This window comes from Mustela erminea, chromosome 5 (genome assembly GCF_009829155.1).
Source record: "Mustela erminea isolate mMusErm1 chromosome 5, mMusErm1.Pri, whole genome shotgun sequence".
In the NCBI taxonomy this organism is placed as follows: domain Eukaryota; kingdom Metazoa; phylum Chordata; class Mammalia; order Carnivora; family Mustelidae; genus Mustela; species Mustela erminea.
This window is the reverse complement of record NC_045618.1, coordinates 103104504-103127199: the sequence shown is the minus strand read 5'-3', so window position 1 is coordinate 103127199 and position 22696 is coordinate 103104504. Positions and strand designations below refer to the sequence as shown.

Here is a 22696-nt window from a genome sequence, read left to right as displayed (position 1 = left end):
AGAAAACCTTGTTTCCCTCAGTGTCTCTTCAAAGGAATGGGAGATGGGGGGTCAGCTGTAGTTCCAATCCTGAGTACCAAAAAGGGACCATCAATACACAGGATTTGAGAGCTTGGTGCAAACAGCCGCCCTCTGCAGGCAGACCCAGCAGCGTCTATTTTGCTTGCTGGCCCTTGTTCAAAAAGTGAAACTCAAAAAGCGTGTGGAAAAAGACACATATCAGCAGCAATGTTTCAATTCTTGTACACAGTTCATGTGTGTCTTCCTACTGTTTCTGGTAAGAAACCACTATGAATAAAAAGCACCAATAAAACATCATACATGGTAACAATATCATAGACCACCACTGTCCCTAGGACAGGGTAGAGGTGCCAAATACATACTGCTTAAATCAGAAAAAGGGGGGGAAACATGTAGTGAAATAGATTTTCCTCTAAGATTTTTTAAACGTTTACTATTAATATAAAACAGTTGCATTTGGGGGTCAATGGGTAAATACAAAAAAAGGCACTGCCGCTTTATTACTAAATATCCGACTTCACAGCCTTACGCATGCAACTGTTTGATTTTTTTTTTTTTTTATAAATAAAGTTCTTTTGCTTTAGGATTTTAAAATTGAGCTGTATACCTGCAGTCAACACAGGACTCAAAACAAGGTGGGGACAGGCTCCTAAAATTTATCAGAACACTCAACTTAAAAAAAAGAAAAATTGAAACACTAATAGCAAAACACAACTAAGTAGATAAATCTATACACAGTCAATGAAAAATAAGCTTTTCTTTTTTTTAAAAAAAGAATTATGTTGTTATTAATAACAGACTTTATCATGGTTACCAGCCATAGCAAGTTAATAAGTAACATATCCAAAATAATATCTCTAATAATCAGATAACCATTGTTTCTATATTCAGTGAAGGAATAAATAGAAATCCAGATTTGCAAATACTTTAAGGTCTTCTTCCTTTTAAAGGATTCATGCTAATGTGATTGTGTTCACAATCTGTTTTCTGAACAACCCAAGTCTTTATGGATATATGCGTTTTGCAGCAGATCTGAGTGCTTTCTCATTTCCCCACAAGATGTGTAATACCCTTGCTTTTTCTTCTCTTTATTAAGTTTCTTAGCATCCAAAAATCACCTTCACAAACCCTCTGGTCTTACCTTTGGCCTTCGACATTTTTGATCTTTTCTTCCTGCCTTACATGTGATCGTCCATCCCAACACATTCCCCAAGCAACAGGAAGCTTGTTTAGAAAAGGGGTGTGGAGGATGAATGTTAATGGCACTTGGTTAAAAAAACAAAAAAACAAAAACCAAAAACAAAACACACTAAAAATTGCTGCCCCTTTCTGCACATGGATTTGCATGTTTAGAATGTAGTCCCCGAAGGGGAGGTCGGTCTGTCTTAACGCAAAATGTGATGTGGTAGGTTCAAGCCCCCTTCCCTTGCTAAAGGCTCTCTACGGTTAAGATGCTCCCACCTTTTTAAACCTTAGAAAACTTCAAAAGCAAGGCTGAACTGGGTGCACATTTTCAATCTTGAAGGTAAAAGAAAGTTGTTTAAATTTCATTAAGGCCTTTTAAATCTGTATTTACTTCATTAATTTTTTTTTTTTTTTTAAATAACCGTAGGCAAGCGCAGTGATTTTCATGGTCCAATCTCTCCAATTTCGACGCTGCCTTCGCCGAAAGCAACGGCACCAGACTCACCCATTTAATAAACAGGCCTTAGACCGTCTCCCTGCTCTCGCCTCTGGCTGAGCATTCATACCATCATTTACACAAACCAATTTTCCAGTGCAAAGCACAACTCCTCTTTGATTTCCTTTAATACCCTCCATTGCCTCGAATCCCAAACGTAGTCTTTCTTGCCCTTAAGAAACAGAGCTATTACTTCGCGGAAGCACAGTTTGTTAATATCTCGCCAGGTCAGGGCTGGTTTTCTCGCTCTTCTGTGCCGCCTGATCGACGACACAGCGAACCCCTGACGTACACGTGGAGGGAACCACGTTTGCATCCTGAAGCCGCCCTTTCTCACATCTTCCTTCACAGCCCGCCCTGCCGCGTGGACTGCACGTCTCCCTACACGCTCTCTCTGCCACTTGCTGACTGACCCCTTAGACACTGTCCTGGGTCTGGCTCTCCTCCCCTTCCTCAGCAGTGAGCGAGCCAGGGGGACGCGGCCCCCAGGCTCAGGTCCCTCTGCGCAATCGCAGTGGAAGTGGTCTTTTGAGCTCCTGATCTGACATGAAGGCCTTTCGCAAGGGAAAAATGTCGGTCCTTGTCATTTTTCCTCCAGTGGAACTTGAACCCACGTGTGTGTGTATGTGTGTGTGTGTGAGCGTGGAACCTGAACCCGTGTATGTGTGTGTGTGAAGTGAGGCAGAGGGCGATAGGATGAAACCCCACCATAGGGTGGGGAGGAAGAGGAAGCAAATCCAGCCCAGAAAGGGGCCGCAGGATTCTTTCAGCGTCTCACGGTGACCTGCGAGCTGACTCTAACTGATCACACACACGGTGCGGTCCTTCCCCGCGCTTCCGGTCACGTGCTCGCCCCACCAGCCCACCTGTTTGCCGAGCACGGCCGCGGTGGAAAGACCGACGCCTCCTCGGCCTACGTGACGCGTCCGCCTTCCCGGCAAGCGCGGCTTCGCAGCCATTTTGAGAGACAACCCTGCTGCTATTATAAAAATAGAGGAAAGAAATGAATCCATATCAACAAATCCTTTACAAAAACCATAGTATGAAGAGAAGTTCTATCCAAACTCTTTACACATTATGTACCCTTTAAAATTGTTATGTAAACAATACACAAATCAAAGTTTCTCTGAAATTTTGTTGGAGGGAACGTTCCCCCCGCTCTGCCGCCGGGGCCGTGCGGCCCTCTGCTGCGGCTCGACTCCAAGCCGGGTCCTCAGGGAAAGCCGGTCCTGGCGGCAGGGAGGGCGGGCCGCCATCTTGCTTTGGTCGCACTCGCCCACGACTGCGTCCTGGGGCCTGACTGCGGAGGCGGGCTGTGAGGGGCGCTTGGGCCCAGGATTCAGCCTCCCTCCCTCGTCTCTCCCAGCTCTTTGCCAGCGGTACTCTTTTTGTTCGTTTCTCCCCCTCTCTCCATCCAGGAAGCCACTTGCCTTCCCTCTCCATCCCCTCCCGGCCCCACATTTCCCTAGAGACCCCTCCCCACCCCGCACACCAAGCCATCCCGTGACAGAAACAAATGACAAAATAACCAGTCCCCGGTCTACTGATATGTTTACAAGGACGACCTACGCTCTCACAAAATCAAAATGGGAGAGGGACCAGGGAAAAAAAAAGGCTGCAAAGTATCTCGGAGGATTCTGTGCAACCCTGAAGATGGCTGACACTGGACCCGCAGCAGTCGATTTCACGGCCAGCGCGGTCACTCTCATCTTCAGCTTCTAGATTGTGGAGGTCCGGTCAACCCCGTCTGGGAGAGAAAGAATTCACGGTGGGCACAGCTGAGCAAAACCGTTCCCTTCACGGCCACCTAGTCGCACACCCTGCACGCTGGGCTTCCCGGTCTCTGAAGACAGGTGAAGACCACACTTCCCCATTCATCCCCCCCTTCATTCACACACTCACCCACTCAACATCTGCGGAGTAGCCATTTTTCCAGGAACTGTAATGAGTCTGGGAACCAAGACAGGAGACCTAGTCCTCACCCTGTAAGTACACACATCCTCGTCGGGACAGCTCTGTAAAGCCACGGGGATGTAGGAGGCATCGTTGCTATGATGGAGTATGTACCAGGCAGAGCAGGAAAAATGGAGGAAGAGTCAAGATGTCCCTGGGAGTCAAGTGCAGTTTAACGGAGAAAGAAGATAACTTTTGTAAGATGGTGCTTGTAGGAGGAGAGGAGGAGGCGGCAGGAAAGGAAGAGGGTGTGGGGAGGGCATACAACTCATGTACAGGTGTGGTGTTGGTCATTAATTGGTGGGGCGGGGGCTAGATGGAGGTTTATTTAGGGTGTGGGATGGGGGAATGGAGGAGTGGCAGGAGAGGTGCTGAGAGCTGGCAGGGATACTGAAGCAGACATGCAGGTGGACCTGTCTAGCTCACATCCCTTTCTTTGGTAGCATCCTCCTCCCAGCGAGTCTGAAAGCCCGGGCATGAGGTGGTTGTGACTCTGAGCCCCAATCACAGCTGAGCAGACCCAGGGGGTGCGGCTCACCCAAACTGATCTAGATTCTCTGTCTCAAGAATCTGGTTAGGGGCAGACAGCATAGTTAGAGGTGTGGGCACTGGGAAAGGAAAGATCCTGTGGAAGTGGGTGAATGCTATGCTATGCAACACAGGCTGTGTCTACACAGTCTACACAGAGAGTCAGTGAGACCAGGCTGTAAAGTGGAGGATGTGCATTTCCGACACAGAGGCCATGAGTGAGACAAACTGCTGGGGGAGCCGAAGGCTGCCTAGCTCCTTTACAGTTGTCTAACACATGGGACTATAGGAGGATCCCCAGAATGAGGCCATAAGGGTCTTGTATACTATGAACAGGAGCTTGGACTTGGTAATTGGGCATTCTAAGCAGTAGAGTAATTAGGTCTGATTTTAGAATGGTTTCTCTGGCAGCTGTGTTAGAAGACCTAAAAAGGGACAAGGCTGGTGGCAGCAGGGCCCCTACAGTGGTCCACGCTAGGGCTTGTCTGACAAGGGCTTATCCAGTGAGCAGAGAAAAGCATGGATGAGCCATTGTAGAGGCAGACATGACTGTGTTCAGTGGCTAGAAATGAAGGCCAGGGAGAGAAGCAGGATGCTTCCCTGGTTTTGCTGATATCCAAACATCAGCAGGTATGTCCTGGTCTGAGCCTTGATGTCACAAACCTGGTTTACCAGGAGGAGCACCTAGATCCAATAGACAGAACTCAGGTGTGAGAGAGGAGTGGCAGAGTGTTGTGGGAAAGCTGGAAGACCTAAGTGATGGGGGGGGGGGGGGGAGTACTGAATCCACTGTACAAGCCTCCTCGCCTCCCGATGGGTGGTGCCAGTCTGGTGTCTTGCCAGCAAGGAGTTGAAGGAGACATGTTTAATTGAAATTTTGACTGAGATTACTGTAGGTTCACATGCAGTTATAAGAGAGTATCGGGTTTCTGGGTTTGCTGGGTTTCTCCCAATGGTAACATTTTGCAAAACTATAATATTACCATGAAGATACTGATGTTGACACAATTCACTGACCTTACTCGGATTTTCCCAACTTTACTTGTACTTGTGTATGTCCATAAGTTTCCACGTAGTTTTTGGAGAGATTTTAAAAAAGAAAAGCAAATGACCCTGGGAGTGTTTATGATAATCAGGCCATCAGTCCTCGAGGCTCCCAGATGTGAACTTACAATCATAACGCTGCCCTGACTTCTGCAGGTGTTAACCTGAGCCTCTTATGGTGGTTCTGCAATGGTAATGGGTCATGGGAAACAGTGGGTGCATTAAGTATACACACATGTGTTAGTGTGTAGACATCATTCCCTTGTCTGTAGGAGTGAAGTGCACACACTTGCCAGGGCTCATGGCCTACTCATTAATGCCAACCCTTCATAGCTGTGTAAGTGGGGAGCGAGAAACATAAAAATCCCAACTAATCCACCCCTAAGCTGCATTTTCACTTAATTCCAATCCTATGCTTCATCCTCCAAGGGTGACAGTATTCATCTGTAAGGAAATGACCCACAGGTAAGTCCAGATTCACTATTTACAGTTGTGTAAGGTGTACAACTCCAGGGAGCACCATTTTCATGTATTTGTTGTGAGTTTTATAGTTAATTATGACAAGTAACAAATCAGTGGCAGAACAGCATGTTAAGAAAGTAGAGCCTTTTTCTAATTTACACAAAGTCTGGTGTGGTTCAGTGGGTTAAGCCTCTGCCTTTGGCTCAGGTCATGATCTCAGGGTCCTGGGATCAAGCCCGGAGTCAGGCCTTCTGCTCAGCAGGGGGCCTGCTTCCTCCGCCCCCCACCCCACCCCTGCCTGCCTCTCTGCCTATTTGTGATCTCTCTTTCTGTGTCAAATAAATAAATAAATAAAATCTTAAAAAAAATAAAAGTCTCCATATCAGCTAGAAGTGAGGCTGTTAAGTCTCAAGAAGGAATAAGGAAAGAAGGTGAGAAGGAATGGCAAGGGATTCATGTGAAATCCATGAATCCTGGACCACCAGAGAGTGGATGGGACATTCCTCTTTATGATGGAATTCACTGCAGACTCTGTCCTGCTTAGACAAGGCTTGCTTTTGTAGCCGTGGCTGTTCCTGCCCATACAACCTCTGTGCAGGAGGAAGATAGCAGCCAGGCCACCAATAAGGAGCAGGTCCAACAGAGCCAGATGAAAGCCTTCAACCAAGATGGCAGAGGCAGCCCACCTCCTTGGCTTCCTCATGTTGGAGGGGTCAAGGGGAGGGCAAAGAAGAAGCAGAAATGGAAAGCCAAAGACAGAAATGGCTTAGACTGGCACCAGGAGGGTTGTAGTTAGTGTAGGACACTGAGAGTAGAGATGTCAGCATAGAAGGATGGGCCCCTCCAAGGCCTGGGGCCCCATGGACTAGCCACATTAGAAAGTCCATCATAGGATGTGGTATCCCAGAACTTGGCCACCCTCCCATCCTGTCCTGAGACACAGGCAGAGGAACCTCTTTTACTTTGCTTTCCTCTCCATAATTACATGTCCTCCTGTAAAATGATTTAATTCATTGGCATTCTGTTCCCAGCGAGGTCATCTTCCCAGCACCTGGAAGAGGTGGGCCCAGCAGAGAGGTGCAGTCTCATTGTGGGGTGGGCTCATGGCCACTGTGCCCAACGGGGCCACCCTGAACTTAATTTTCATTCTCTGCTCTGGAAACTGCTTACGAGGCTTCCCACCAGACAGATTATTGAGGAAAAACACAGCAATAAGAAGGCTTAGGAGATTAACAAGATGAAAACATTAGCAAAAAACCCCATCAGTTCATAGAGGTTTTCTGTAAAAGTAGAAGAATGAGCTAAAAAATGAAACCTTTTCAATGAAAACCTCCCTTTAATAAAGAGCATTTGGCATTCTTGCTACTAATGATGATAATGTTAGCACTTAGCAGTTTGATAAGGGCTCCCAAAGTGCCAATTATCGGAGATATATCAAGCCCTGGGGAAGAAGGTCAGTTATCCTTGCTGACTCTCAAAGGCGGAGGGAGTTCCTCACCCACCAGCCACCGTTGGGTGGGCGGGAGCTTGGGCTGCCTGAAGTGGGCTGAGCTTGGCCTGAATGCTCAGGGCCTGGGAGGCTTCCCTTTTTGAAAAAATTGAGATCTAATGTGCATACCACAGATTTCACCCTTTTAAAGTATAATTCCGAGGTTTTCGTATATTCACAGAGTTGTGCAGCCATCACCACTGTCTAATTCCAGAACATTTTTATCCAGTATCCATCAAGCAATCACTATCCACTTGGCAGTTCCTTCTGGCCCCTGACAACCACTAAACCATACTGTCTGTTTCTGCAGATTTGCCTCTTCTGGACATTTCATAAATTCCTAAATGGAATCGTATACTGTGCAGCCTTTTGTGTCTGGCATCTTTCATTTCGTGTAATGCTTCCAAGGTTCATCCATGTTGTAGCATGGATCAGAACTTCATTCCTTTTTAAGCTGAACGATATTCCACTGTGTGGCTATAATGTATTTCGTTCATCCATTTCTACCTGTTGATGGACCTTTGGGTTGTTTCCCATTACTCATTAGGGGCTACCAGTGTGCTGACCCAGTCTCCTTGGTTAGCTGGAGAAGAGCAGTTGGTGGCATCTCCCCACAGAGGGACCAGGAATGGACCAATGGTGTGGTAAAAGCTTCTAGGATATGAGTGGCTAAGGGAGAGAGCAGTGTTTGCAAATAGGGTTCCTGGAACCCCGTGGAGGTCACATTAGAAGCTGTGCCTTCCCACCATCTGTTCAGTCAGAGGCTCTGGGAGGCCTTGGAATAGCTCGCTTCTGGTACTGAGTGGAGGATTTCTTTGGGCCATGGAGAGCCCTGAACAGCTGAGGTCAGGTAGGTACAGTCCTTGCTTTCCAATCTCCTCCATGCTGAGCATTTGTTGGCCTCATATTTGGTGTCAGGATAAGACTGTGTTTGCAGGGACTAAAAATCTAAAAGTCCCTGGTCAGGAGGACAAAGCCCGCTGGAGCAGCAGCTGACAGCAGCCTTTCTCCCCACCATGGCTAGATAGCGCACATTTTGGCTTTAGGTGTCCTGACTGCCCATCTCCAGGGAGGGTGAGCGCATCCCGACTGGAGAGGACTGTTGGGAAGGGTCACAGGAGGCCTCTCTGACTCAGAGCCTCCCAGAGGTTGGCAGGAAGGGGTGGACATTGCTCCTCTGCCTGCCAAACATCCCCAGGGCTGGCGCAGAGTTCAGGCTGGAGAAAAGCACTTGGTTAGTACCCGGAGGGCACTGAAGGCCTCCCGGGGCTCCAGTGATGACATAGGGCTTCGACCAGACAGGCAGAGGACAACCCAGCTGCTTCTGGAGCTCCTTGCGGGGCTGCAGCCCACAGGCACATGGAACTAGACCATCCCTGTCACATTGTGAAGGACGTCTCAGACTGCTTGGGGCTCCAGGCATCGTGGAAACCATTTGGAGCAAGGAGATGTAAAAACAAGCAGGGATTTTTGTTTCAAAAATTCTATTTTTAGAACAAGCTGGGATACGCTTGGACCAGACGGGGAGATCTAGTGCCGAGAAGGAAAGAATCCAATTCTGTTGGCGGCGGCAGGGGGGGCGGGGGGGGGGGGTTGTTGCCACTAAAAGCCATGTCTTGTGTTTCTGACTCCTCCGGCTCCCAGCATTTGGCTGGGACAGCTGCTGCGCTAGGACCTCAGAGTGGGTGGGTGGCTCTGAGGAAAAAGGGACAGCCTTGGTCTCCGGGTCCCTGACTCACCTCCCAGAAAAGAAGGAGCAGGGCATTGTGGGCTCCTCAGTGTGGTATGGCTTGACAAGGATCCAACAGCACCCTGAGGCCATTCTCTCTCTCTATCCCCTGCCTACCTCTCCTTATGCCTTTCCCATTCCTCCTGAGCTATGGCCAGAGTGTAGACAGCAGATGGCTGCTAGTTCTCCCAGGCATACGGTAAAAAGCAAGGAGGACTCACTCACCTCCCAGGGCGTGCTCGGTCATACTGAGGCACAAGGACTCCAGCCTGTTGTTGATGTCAGGTTCAGTCACAGGAAGCTGGAATTCTGCAAGGGACAAAGGGTAATCTTGGTGATAGAGACTCTGAGAACAAGGAGAAGGTATGCATGGTGCTGTGGGGCACCACCCCGTCCACCCTGGAGCAATTTGGGGGGCTCTGAGGATCAGCATGGAGGCAAGTTACACTCTGATTTCAACCAACCTATGAGTCTGTTAGGCGCACGGAGTCCATTGTGAACATGGGCAGCTGGAAGAAAACTGCTAACTAAAAATAGCTGGTCAGTCTGTCAGTCCTCTGCTCAGAACCCTCCAGCAGCTTCCCATCAGAGTAACAGCCAACCCCCTGCCATGGCCTGCAAGGCCCACATGATCGGACCCTTATTAACCCTTCCCCGTGTACAGCTTTCCTCGCCCTTCCTTCCTTCCCAGGACCTCTTCTGCCCGTTTTTGCACTGCTGTTCCCTCTGCCCAGAATCGTGGTCCCTCGATACTTCCATGACTTTCTCTCTCCCTGACTTCACATCTCTGGCTCTCCTGTGTCTTTAGAAAGGACATTAGAGATAAGTAGAACTTTCCCAGCCCTATTCCTTTTCCTCTGCTTGCTTTTTCTCCACAGCTTCACCAACATCTGACCCATTCTTTATTTGCTGCCCGCTCCCAGTTCCATGTGCACTTCGTTGGAGCAGGACTTGGCCCTGCTGCTCCCCGTGCCTAGAAGTGGGCTTGGCGCATTTCTGATTTGTTACAAGGAAACAGAAACCATAGCATGGCACAGTTCTCGAGTGGTCTTATGGAGTGACTGGCCAGGTTGGCTGGCTAACACAAGAACCCACAGAACCCACAGGGGTCTGACTCCAGAGCTGGCTCTCCCCAGCATGCTGCAGCGACTAAAGTTGCTAGTCAGTCCTCGCTGCCTCCAGCCACTTAGAAGGTCAGAGATGTCCACCGGGCAGACTCTCACTGCCCAGGACTAGGCTGTGGGCCTTATAGTCACAAAGCCCCCTCTACCATCTGGACCTTCCCTCTCTCTCCAGGCTCCAGTTCATCCTCCGCCAAGCAGGAGGCAGCCGGTAGGAGCCTCCTCCTCTGTTCTGCTGGGCCCCTCACTGTCAGTACGTCCCTCTCTCCCAGTCCCCGTCATCCTGGGAAGCTCTTGAGTGTCTTTCACTGGTTTGGAAGCACCTTGCAGACAGCGACAGTGCTCTCATCTCTTTCTGAACCTCGCCTAATTCCAGCGATGGTCTTCTGGCACACTTCACACATGTCTACTGAGTGATGAAAAAGATGGAAACTCTTGACAGCTAAGAACTGTGAAATCCTATAGTGGGGGTTAGGGGACAGACAGAAATCAGCAGTGGGATATGTTCTGAGGGCCTGGGAATCTCAAGGTTGCCACTGTCTTCATATGTGACTCTGGGAAACTTCTCTTCTTCATTGGGCCTTCCTTCTTCAGTCTGGAAGTGGGGAAAGGATCCTGGTGGCCCAAGCTTCAGGCCATTTCCTCGCTCCTTTGAATCTCCACCAGAGGGCACTTGGGGCTGGTGGGCGGACGACAAATGAGGTTAGGTTGGTGGTTTAGTGGGATAGGAAGTTGAAACCAATGGCTAAACCAAAGTATTTGTTTTCCTTGATGAGCTACACATTTAGCTTTTCTCTGCAATCTGTGTTCCCCATCACCAGCTAATTCAGAGGCAGATATCATTTCTGTTGTTTAAAATTCTGAGTAGATGGGCAAAATGGATCAATATGAAAAGCACTGGGGAGCAGACAGGGTTCTTTCTGACACAAGTTCCAGCATCAATGGGTTTGAAAGGCAACTGTTGCCAATTCATGAACAGAGGATGACTGGGCTTTCCGGGAAGGGGGGCTGCCGGGAGCCAGGGAGAATGGGAGGGTCTCTCCCACCACCACCCATTGTTGCTGTCAGAGTAGGGTCGGGGCAATCAGACAATCCAGAGGGAAGAGTATTTTAGTATTTTCATCCATTCATGTGAAAATCATATGCATGCAAAATTAGCAGCCTTCAGGGTGTGAAATCTATAAAATAGAAACACAGTTTTATATATAGCCAGTTAGCAAATATGAAAAAAAAAAACCCTCAGCAATTATAACCATCCATATGCTCATTGTAAAATTTAGTTTACTCTCTAGCACTCCCCTTTAAACAAACACTGTGGAGAGATTTGGATAAATAAAGATGCTCGACATTTGGAGAGAAGAGTTTCAGCTGCAGGATTTCTTGCCAACACGCAGCAAAATGCCATTTTCCAAGCCTAGGACTGCGTGTTCAAAAAGGGGGCTGAGAAATGCGGGGCTCTCTGCTCTAGCATCTCCAAACCTTAGTGGCTGCTCTTTTAGGTTGAAAGTTGGCACGGTTGCTTTTTCTCCCTTGGCTCTTCCTTCTGGTGCGCCAGGGTGTCGCGACCCCCACCACTCTCAGAGAGGCTCCGAAAAATTCTAAGTCTTGGGAGAAGCCCATATGTTCACACTCCAGAGTTTCCTAATAGTGTGACTTTTTAATTGTGTATTTGATAAAAACAGATCCGTGGCATCTCCCCACACATACAAGACAGAGGGAGACCAGCTGGGTAGATAACAGCTTCCATCTCAGGCTAGAAGCCCTCAGCCAAGTGTGGCTTGGGTGGGCAGAACTCTCAAAGCCCCAGGAAGCATTTGGGCAGCTCCCGCCACCCAGGCACACATGATGTACCAGGCCAGCTCCTGCTCTGGCTCCTGCTACCCCAAAGGCTCATTGCATTGAGCCTGGGTCCCTAGCTGTAATGGGACAGGCAGATGCAGTTTTATGTCCTCAGTAAGGCAAAAGGGAAAGACTGAGCCTTCTCTGCTGTTGCTGGAGGCAGGCCTGTTTCCTTAACTCAGATGATATCTCTGAGAACAGGAATTTTTCCCCTGACCATCAGCACATTCCAGTATTTAGTGAGAGTTCTCCGTCCTAGGAAGCCCAGGGTCTAGGCTGACCTGGGCCTTTTTAAATTGTGCCTTTTCAGAAGTCCCGTAAGTAGAAAGCCTCGTGTACAGGCCCAAGGTCAAGGAGATTCTGGAAGGGAGCAGCTGCCCATGCCTAATGGAAGTGCTTCTGGAGGGTCCACCTGGAGGGTCCCATGTGGCTTTTTCTTGGCAGAAACCAGCCATCCTAACTGAGTCTCACATGTGTGGCACGTATGGTACAGTCTACAGCTCTCTCTCAGTCCCTGTGGCTGTGGCAAAGAGGCTAGTGTCTTCAGTACTTTAGAAAAAGAAATGGGGTATCCTAGCAAAAACCGCTAGAATTCGACTTTGCCAACAACAGCCTAGGATACTTGTTGAATAGCTAGGAAAGCTTCAAGTTAAATGAAAAATGGGGTTGCTGGGAGGCTGAGGAGGACAGGACAGAGGGTGGAGAAGTGGGATCCGGACTGGGTTAAGGGGTATAAGAAAGAAAGGGAGACAGGGAGGATGGGAACCAAGCAGGACGGGGGAGGGTAGTCACAGAAGGAAAAGAAATCAGTGTGGTCAGGGCAAGAGAGCCACGCTGATAATCGCAGAGACAGTCATGGCGGTCATGGCAAGTGGCAGAGGAACATGAGTTGCACCCCTGAGTCTGCTATGGCAACACAGATTGTTCTCTGGTGGCCTCATTCCTAAACCTGCAGAAGTTTGTGCTATGAAAATCCTCTAGGACGCACACTTTCATGAAAAATGATGAGAATATAAGACGATATTGTACTGTCTAGATCTCCAGACCTAGAGGGACCACCTAGACTAGAGGTTGGGTCACTCTCAGTTGGACTTTCAGAGGCAGGGGAGCACGGCCCAGGTGCGTTCTTGGCTGTGATACAGTTGAGTCATTCATCAACCTCTCTACCTGAGCAGAATTGTTTGCCCTGGCCTACTAGAAGGCAGAGAGCAGAAGTGCACCAGGTACTTTAAGTGGGTCCCTCTTCTGGTCCCTTCCTCTACATGGCGGCCCCTTGCATTCCCCTAAGGGACCCAGTGTATGTACGGCACTCTCCCTCTCCCTACTCTTTTGAAAGGCAGTTCTCTGAAAGGGAGAAACTCACACGAAGGAGGCAATGAATGACAACAGCTTGGGGCACTGTGTTCCCTGGTATGCAGCATTCTAATGGTGGAAGAAATACAGTCACGAGCTGGTGCGTAGGGGAGGTCTGCTATGGCGAACAACTACGATACTTCATGAACGGCTGCCATGCAAGGCACTTTATTACCCATCTCACATCTGGGGCAGTGCAGCAACAAGGATGGTTTGCAGATGGTTTTGTGCAGGAAGGAACTCCAGAATAAAGCTCTGTGAGACTGCCCAGACTGCCCTTCCTCAGGCTTTTCTTTCAATGTCGGCTTCTGGTCCCTCAGCCCCTTCCTGTCAGGCCCTCCAGATGGTGAGGAGACTTTGTGGCTTCTCAGTGCTACACCCGGGCTGTTTTGAGATCCTCTCTGACTGGATCTCAGTGACGGCTGAGCCTTGGTCAGCAAGGAAGAGATCTGCTTCCAAGAGAAGGTAGTCCTTCTGCAAGCGATTTCCAAACTAATTTTCCAGTTGGGAAAACACCCTGCCTTTTTGGGAGAACATTACTACACTAGGCACCACACCTGTTTTGAGCTCAAGTTACCCCACTGGTGAGTGTAGAAGACCCTTCTCCCTCTTGCTCTGGGAGGACCAGCTTAGTGTTTCTTACTCTTGCCACAGGCCAGTGAGAGGCAGCGATCACTTAGTGGCTCTCCTTGTTTATCCCAGGAAACATCTAGAAAACGGTTCCTGTGGGAATAAACTAAAATACCACTCCTGACGTGGCCTTCAAGGGGTCCACAAATCCTGTAGATCCAGGAAAGAAGAGATTGTTTTGCAAATTTGAGCCAGGTGACTGATTAATTGATACACAACTCGGGAGCTTGTTCTAGCCCCCAACTATTCTATATTCTTTGGAGACATTTAAAATTTTCCATCATTTTAATGAAAGCATTTTAAGTTTGAATTGTCATCTTCAAGATCTACCCATTTGATTTAAAATGGAACATTCTAAAGATATCCAGTGGCCAGGAGGAAGCCACTGTGCTGTATTATAATGGTTTTCTGAGGATCTAATTTAGGGTTGGTCACACATCTCTACTCCATTTTGTGTTCACTACCACTTCTGCTTGTGTAAAGATGAAAGCCACTTGCTGCCTTCCTAATTTTGACTCCCTGACATGATACTTGTAGTTTGGTCATGCCCCCCCGGCTGTCAGCCCCTAGACACCTGCCAAACAAACAAGGACATGCTGCTCTGAGTGGCAAGTCCCATCCTGGATAGACCCTGTCTATCTAGTACAAAACTTCGTCTGGGCCTGACTATGGCTGTTAGCTGTGGTAGCCCTGTCAACAAGGCTGACTCCTCAGGAAGAAGGAAGAGCTCTGATGATGACTTGTGGTCTTAAAAACCAGTGTCTGATCTGCCAGGGGCAGGAATGATCTTGGAGACTAAGGCGCCTCCCATGGCAGTGACTCTGTGCAGGGTCTGTTCCCTTCAGCCAGGAATCCCAAAGTCGTGGCTCTGTCTGCCTTGCTCTTCATGACCATGTCCTGGGAAGAACCACCCAGCATGGGCTGAATGTGCTGGGCAGGACTTAAGAGTAGCTCCTGCCCAGTACTCACCAGTTTATTTGCTTATGCAGGAGGCTAATTGAACCCCTCCTTTCAAAAAAAAAAGACCTCCAAGCATTCTGGAGTTCTAAGTCCCATTTATAAAGAACATCATTTAGAGACTTTGAGTTAACTACCAGGAAAAGTGAAAATAATTTTAAGTGGCTGTCTCTGGGAGATGAGACTGGGGGCTGAGAGGGGGAGGGGAAGGGGACAGTCACTTTTCCTTAAAAGCCTTTCTATAGTATTTGATTTTTTTTTTTTTTTTTTTAACGGTAAGAACAAGAGGGTGGAAACAATCTTAGGGTTATAGTTGCTCTGAGCATTAGCAAGTGACAAAGGTGCAGATAGAGGATATGTATCTACAGACTCAAAGAGTCGTCCTAGGGATGGCCCAGCTCTTCCTGGTGGGCCTGGTCTTCCCAATTCACACAGGAGAATGTGGGGGAAAGTAAGGTGAGAAGAGAGGACTGAGGACTTGGAAGAAGCCAAACGAAGGGACAGGGGCTTAGAAAGGAGCAAGGAGGCCACAGGTGTATAGAGACTGAAGGAGAAGGAGAATGGTCAGCTGTGCTAGGCCTCCCATGAAGCTGCAGGGTGGCTGGTATGTCGTCCCAGGACCGGGCCTGAGATCAGGGTCGAAGGATACATTCAAGGTGAAAGATCTTCTCGTGCCCAGGATATCTTCAAATCTCATCTAGCTTCTCTTTTATTGGAAGTGGATTATACAAAATTCTGCATGAAAACAGAGGCTGCGACTACAAGACCCAGGGAGAAGACCTTCACAACCCCTAAATTTCATCAAATATTTCTTCCTGGGAAGCTACAAGTATCAAAGGCATTTTAAAACAAACATGCACAAACAGTAAATGTTCTAGAAGAAGCAAGTTTAAACAAGCATTTGGACCATCTTCCTTTCCTGACACACCTTACCTCACCTTGCCATTCCTCCTCAGTGTCTCCTGATCTCCGTCCCACCTTTCCCTCACTCCACCAGGCACACTCCTACTCAGAATCTTCCACACATTCGCCACTGAGAGTGGCTGGGGTCCGAGCTCCTTGGCCTTGGACTCAGAGCCCCCGTCATCAGCCAGGATCTTTCCAGCTCCCTTGTTCTACTCACTGCTACTTCAGCTTGACCCTTTGGCTCAGCCACGGCTTCTGGAACTCACTGAGGTACTTGGTACGATTGCGGTCTTGCTCCCTTGTCTCCTTCTGCGTGCAACTCCACCCTCCTCTTTCCACGTCTTCACTCTCCGTCCCCTGAAGCTCAGCTCCAATTCCAAGAGGCTTTCTTGCCCACCCAGGCCACAGCGACATTTCTTCTCCTCAAACTCCTCTAAGACTTGCTGTACAGAGCGTCCCTCTTGCCTAGGGTGGGTATTTTCCTACAGGTACAACCCCTGTACTTGTCTGATTTTCCCACTTAGAAAGCCATCAAGCTAGATTCAGTCATTGTTTGGGTGGCTCTATATTACTCACAGACTCTTAAGAGGTCGCTGTCTCATAGACAAAGTGTGCAAGTGATCATTGTCTGTGCATCGTTTTGGTAACCCTGCTTTTAGGAGGCGCGGTGAGAGGTGCCACTGACTTGAAGTGACCACGCTGCTCTTTAACCAAGGAAAGGGAAGATGGCTGGTCCAAGAAGTCATGTTTGCAAGGTGCTCCCCAACCAGGGGTAAGTCTCTTAGGGTCAATGCTGTGGAAGTTTTCTCTTTCTCTGTTTCACTTTCTGCACATCCCCCCGACATACACCCAAAGTAAACACACACACACAGACATGCACATGCATACTGCACATGGAACCCCTCCCAACTCCCCCAGATACCCTCCAGTGATATCTCTGGTTTAATCAATCTAGAAATATGACTAGTATCAAAAATATCCCCGTCAGATTGCAACCGACTCTGGGGCTCCATGTGCTGGCTCCCAGCCAACCAGCCGCTATTCATGCTGGCAAGGCACAGTTTAAAAAAGGAAAGGCTTCTATAAGCTCAAAAGAATGCGTGGTGACAGTCGAGGCTAAGCACTTTCCGGCTGGGTTCACAGGGGCATCTATTTTGGCGTCCTGGCCTCCCCTGTGTGTCAGGGGGAGGAGAGAGGGAGAGATCAAGTGCAGAGCCCTACCTGGCTGCTGGAACATCAGCATATTCTGTGGAGAAGTGTGCACGGGCAGCGAGCGGGTCCTTTGGACTGAGCTGTGGGTGCGGCTCGGCATGCTGTTGCTGCCCCCAGGGTTGGCGAACCATAGGTTCTAGTGAGAAACACAAGGGGGGGGGACCCATTAGCCCACACACCCTGGGGTCCGGGGAGGGGTGGGGAGCAGGGCCGCCAGCCAGAATGCCGGAGGCAGATACCCCTGAAGAACTCTTTGCTAACTTCTGGGAGAGGGCTTGAAGGCTCGTGCTGCCCATCCACATATTTATAGAGAGGGGGGTTGAGATTCCATTCATTTTCTTCCCCTCTCCAAGCCCCAGGCCTCTCTAAACCCCAGCTTAATCTGGACAGCTCTCTCCTTCACGATCTCCAAAACTCTTTTTATCCCTTTTGTTGCCTTTGCTTTTCCTATCACTTTTTTTCGGAGATGGAAAGAGTTCTATAAATGTTTGCAATGAAGAGCACAAACTATTTCGGGGCTCTCATTTGATTTTCTTTTTGAGATTCTTACAACTTACTACAAAGCGAGGGGGAGAAAAAAGAATCTTTCAGCTGGCACTGAGCTGGCACACTGAGCTCGCGTTTATTATTATGCGGGTGTCCTGGTGGTGACTTCCTCTTGAACTGATGTGGGGCTTCCCACAACGGTCAGCAAGTGGGGCTTTCTCAGACCTTGTGGTGTATGCTCTGGAGAGGAAATCCTGCCCATTTTCCCGGGAGCTCTTCTCCTGTTTTTAAACCAATCATCCCTTAGTTTCTCATGACAACGCAGACCCACTCGTGCCCCTCCAATCCCAGCCCCAAACTGTGGAGCCCCACAAAGCCTTTCCATCCACAAAGCCGGGCACATAGATGGAAGGTATTGGGCAGGGTGTGAAACGGGACTGGTGGGTGGGGAGCCGTGGGACAGAAGTCAAATCTAAATAACACAGTAAAGACCTCTGGGGCAGCCTGGTCTTGACAGGTGGAGAATGTCCCGCTCTTTCTCTGACAGCCTCTCTCAGGCTCCTCTTTGGATTCCCCAACTCAACTGGGACGGTGACAAAGGAGCTTTTCGCGGTGAATAAGGCTAAGAAAGCTCCTTAGAACTCTGGAACCCAGGGACACCTGGGTGGCTCAGTTGGTTGGACAACTGCCTTCGGCTCAGGTCATGATCCTGGAGTCCTGGGATTGAGTCCCGCATCAGGCTCCCAGCTCCATGGGGAGTCTGCTTCTCTCTCTGACCTTCTCCTCGTTAATGCTCTCTCTCACTGTCTCTCTCTCAAGTAAATAAATAAAATCTTTAAAAAAAAAAAAAAAAAAAGAACTCTGGAACCCAGATCTGGAGGTGGTGAGTTCTGCTGGGGCAGGTCAAGGACCAGGGGCACATAAAAGGTCTTGCATTTCCTCCTACAGGATGCTATGTGCAGGGCCCGCAAGGTTAAAGTGGCCAGAGGGCATCCTAAGTAAATCCCACGAAGCCAGGTGCAGCCATGGGATTGCTCGGTCTCCCAGAGAAAGAGCACAAACCACTGGCTACTTTTGAGCACAGGGACCCCTGTATCTCAGCGCAGCCCTCCTTGGTCTCTGTGCTCACCGTGGGGTCATGTAGGGATAGGTCCTGAAGCCTGGGGCCCTGAGCCTGGCGGCCTACTCCCCTCCGCAGACACAGAACCAACCTGTCTTCCTTGCTTCATGATGGTGGGGTTGGCCGCGGTGCTGCGCTGGGTGGAGCTGACGAATCCACTGGTGCCCAAGAGGCCGAGGCGGGCGGATGGGACGTTCCGGGAGGGGATCTGGTACTGGCGCGGGTTCCGCCGGCCCATACCACCGCCCACAGAGCCGGCTGTCGGGAGGGAGTTGGACTGCCCAAAGCCGCGGCTGCGAGGGGGAAGAGAGCAGTGAGAGGCTGTCAGCCACCCAGTGTAGTTCCCAAACCCCAGGCTGCCAGTGGGCTGCCTTCCCGGAGTCTGCTTGCGTTTTGACAGTTATGAGGTCTCTCTAGGGGCACAGGGTAGCTGCGTGCAGGAAAAGGCTAGGATTAAGATGACAGCTAAGAGACATCCGAGAGGGACTATCACGTGCACCATCCTGGGGCTTTGACCCTGATTCTTCAGTCCTCATGAAAACCTGAGGAAGTAGGTGCCCTACCCCCTTTTTCAGCTGGTGAATGAACACTGAGTGCTTCGTGATTTTGCAAAGGTCCCGCGGGCAGCAGGGGACAGTGCTGAAATACGAGCCTGGGAGGTTGGCCGGGGTGCTCTTCAGCGGTCTTGCCTGCTGGGTCCTAGGACCCTGAGTGCTCACGTGCCCATCCCAAAGCCACATAGAGCAAGAGCGCAGAGCCGGGATCCATGCACCTTCTGCCACACCACAGTCTGTTTCTGATATCTGTGTAGCACACTTGGAAAGGGTAGCCTGTGAGCCCCGCTAGGATAGCAGCTCTGAGACAGAAAAGACGGCATCCATTCTCAGCAGTCCTGCGTGGCCCAGGCCGCTGGCTCCCGGCACAGTGAATGCAGGCTGAGTGAATGAACGGACATTCACCTCTGCCATCAGGATGCTTCTCTCTGTGGAAGCGCTGACCCCATGTCTGGGGCTCTGATTCCCAGCTTGAGAGTGGGGAAGGGGATCAGAGATGATGATGTTTGCAAGTATTCTGGACCTAGGACACTGACGGCTCCCCAACTCCACAGGCCCTCCCTGCTGCAGAAAGATGGGGAGGTCCCATGCTTCCCCACATGTACCCAGGGAGGCCGCCATGGACCTGTGGCATAGCATTGGGACACCGTGCTCCCACTTCTCCAGTGACCTCAGCGCTCAAGAACTCCTCCTTCTCCAACATGCTTCAGGTTCTGGGATGGTGCGCGGCAGCCAGTAGGGTTTCAGAACCAGCACATTCTTTCCAAGAAGAGTCAGCTTTAGTCATTCACTGATGTTTAACTCGAAATGCTTTACCTCCAATGGCCACAAGATGGAACAGACTTGCTTTCCCAGCCACACAGGGGAGGTTCGTACCAAGCCTGTGAGGGGACTCCAGCAGACCGGGATGATGACGTAGTTTAACCAGCTGAAGAATTTAATGGGGATTGGGGGGGGGGGCTGTTGCAAAATAGTAATATTCTGCGAAAGAGAATTGTGTGTGTGTGTGTGGGGGGCATCTAAGCCATTAGACAGGTGATCTCAGAAAATGTTTCTCTTCTCCCCAGAACGTCTACATTTCCTAGGGGGAAAAGGAGCGGCGAAGAGAATTCCACAGGTGAGCTGGCTGCAACTGATTTCTGGGCCTGTGTCTTCCCACTTCTAGGTTTTTGGGGCAAAGGAAAGGGTTCCTGATTCCTGTCAGGGACTTATCTACATGTAAGTAGATGAGTTCTGGGTCTCCCCCACTTCTTTTTTTTTTTAATGAACATTAAAATTTTTTGGTTTGGAAGAAACCTGGGCCTGGAGAGTGTAAGAGCTCCTAGATCACACGATCTAGACGACCTCTTTTGGAGGACAGACAGTCTGAGATCCATGACAGGTGGAAACAAGAATCAAGTGGTTGTTTGCTTTTTAAGCGATGAAAACTTGTCCTTTGGCCACCTGGCAGATGATTCAGTATTCTAAGACTTTTCCTTATTTAGTGCAGATAGCTTTTTTGCTCATTTTCCTTTTTGGTCGGATTTTTAAAAAGTTATTTCATATGCAAAATACAGTAGTCAACGGGTGATGTTAAAATGATTTGTGCTTCCAGGAAGGCAAGATGATATCCTTGAGCAATATCATGTGGGTAGAAGATTCTGTGATGGGACACTTAGTCACTGAAACCAGGGCTCTAGGCACTCCAACAGCTAGGACCCATGAGCTGGGCTGTATGTGGCAGGTAGAGCCCAGAACATTATGGGATCAGGCTAGATCAGGGGTAGAATTTGGCTAGGCCATCTTTCTAATGGCTGTGGGACCCTACTGTGACAACCTTAGTTGGTTATTACAAAGCCAGAGTTATGAGGGTTACTTAAGATGACTAGGCTTAATGATATAATCATTCTTTCCGGGGGGGGGGGAGGGGGAAGCAAAGTGACACTAGTTCAGTTTTCATTTCTCATTCTTTTGCTCAGCCCATCTGTGTCTTTCTCTGATTCCCTAAATCTAGCCAACTGACTTCATTACCTTGAAATGCGTGCACAGGCTGATTAATAAGAACCAATTAAGTTGGTTTTTCTGATCATTCAGGCAGGGGCTGGGCGCCAGTTACCTTTGTATTATGGGAGAAATGGTTCTTCAAAGCAAATTAATAGCATAAAAAGACCCCAGAAGTAATACTTATGAGAACAAATGATTTTTCTAGAGCTTTAGCCACTTCCACAACTGATGACTGAATTCATTCTTATCTCATCAACAAAAACAGGTCCATCAAGACTCCAATATAGCAAACTTTGGGTAGCCCAATACACACGTTAGTTAGTAACACTCTAGAGAGCTCAGGGTTCAGGGGAACTCCGATATGCACCCCGGACAGAGCAGAGCTGACAGAGGCAGCTCTTCTCTTTTGAGAGAAGCAAAGAGCTCAAAGCTCTGTCTTCCTCTTTATCTTCTAAATTCCTTCTTCCTCTTTCAACATGTTTCCTGAGGGCCTAGTGATACAAGAGGGATCTGGAACCTCATCCTCTTGCTTCTGAGATGTATGACTGCCCTTACAAGAAGGGAGAGCGAACCTGGGAAGGGGGCAGTCCCCAGGACAAGAGACCTACTAGCCTGTCTTGCTTTTCACCTGGGCCCCTGGGAATCCTCAGAGTGCACAGGTGGTCCCAGCCCATCTCCCCAGGGAGGGCAACCCCAGAGAGCTCGGATCCAGGGAGCTGCCATGAGAGGGCCGCTCTGCCTGATGGTTTTTTCTGCGCATTGGCTGGAGAGCATGAGGGCTGCCTGGCATGTGTAGTGGGTTAAAAGCACGGACTCTGCAGCTGGTGCTGGCCTGCCTGGTCCAAATCCTGGACACCCACTGCCTACCGAGTCCTCTGTAAATGGAAGTTAATAATAGCAACTCTACCTCATATGGTTGTTGCAAGGATTAAATGTATTAATATTCCTAAAATGCTTGGATACCACTTGGCATACAGGAAGTGCTAAATGTTTGTTTAATAAATAACAGTGTAATGTATGCTGGCAGGTGATAACACGTCAACTTTTCCATTAATCTTTAATGAAAACTTTCCATAAATCCCAGCTATCCTTATCTCCCCCAGATGATATAAAACAGTGATGATTTAAGACATACTTCTGCAAATAAATGCCAAAATTGTTAATGACACAGAGCTTCTCTGTGCGCACTGAGAAATGAATTCAGAACTTTTCAGGTGCAGGTGAAAAATTATTTACCCGCTCATGTTTAAAAATGTAAAACAGTTGATTTTTCACGATGCTTGTACCGTCACCCTTTGTCTCCCCCCAACTGCCTGTCACTGCTGAAGGCTTTACCCCACACCTCCCTAAATTCCTCCCCCGGACTGTCGCTGTACTTCACCTCTAATATGCAATCGGATTCCTCCATTTAAAACCAGATTAAGGTAATGGGTTCTAAAGTACAACGAGGCTTATTTTTAACCGCATCCAAGAAGCGGAAGTACTATGAAAACTCAAGAATGGTGCTGCTTCACTCTGGGACTGCAGCTCAGACCAAAATAGACCAGCACTGGGCTCTTCACCCTGCCACCAACTATAATTAGCTAGTCTGCAGCGAGAAGGGAGAAAGAAATGACACTACCTCAGAA

The 22696-nt window shown here is 49.0% G+C and overlaps 1 protein-coding gene across 5 annotated transcripts in view; it reads right to left on the bottom strand.

The window, feature by feature from the left end:
- Positions 1-581: 581 nt before the first annotated feature.
- The window catches only part of SAMD4A (sterile alpha motif domain containing 4A), a 208160-nt gene continuing 186045 nt past the window's right edge, over positions 582-22696 (bottom strand). For 3 of the 5 annotated variants that reach the window (XM_032344269.1, XM_032344270.1, XM_032344271.1), the window contains 4 exons: positions 18623-18824; positions 16935-17061; positions 9133-9216; positions 582-3449 (listed from right to left, as the gene is read on the bottom strand). In XM_032344269.1, the coding sequence (XP_032200160.1) occupies positions 3421-3449; positions 9133-9216; positions 16935-17061; positions 18623-18824 (442 nt within the window). In that variant the 3' untranslated portion in view covers positions 582-3420. The remainder of the gene's footprint in view (positions 3450-9132; positions 9217-16934; positions 17062-18622; positions 18825-22696) is intronic. The other 2 variants (XM_032344267.1, XM_032344268.1) reach the window with 1 other exon arrangement.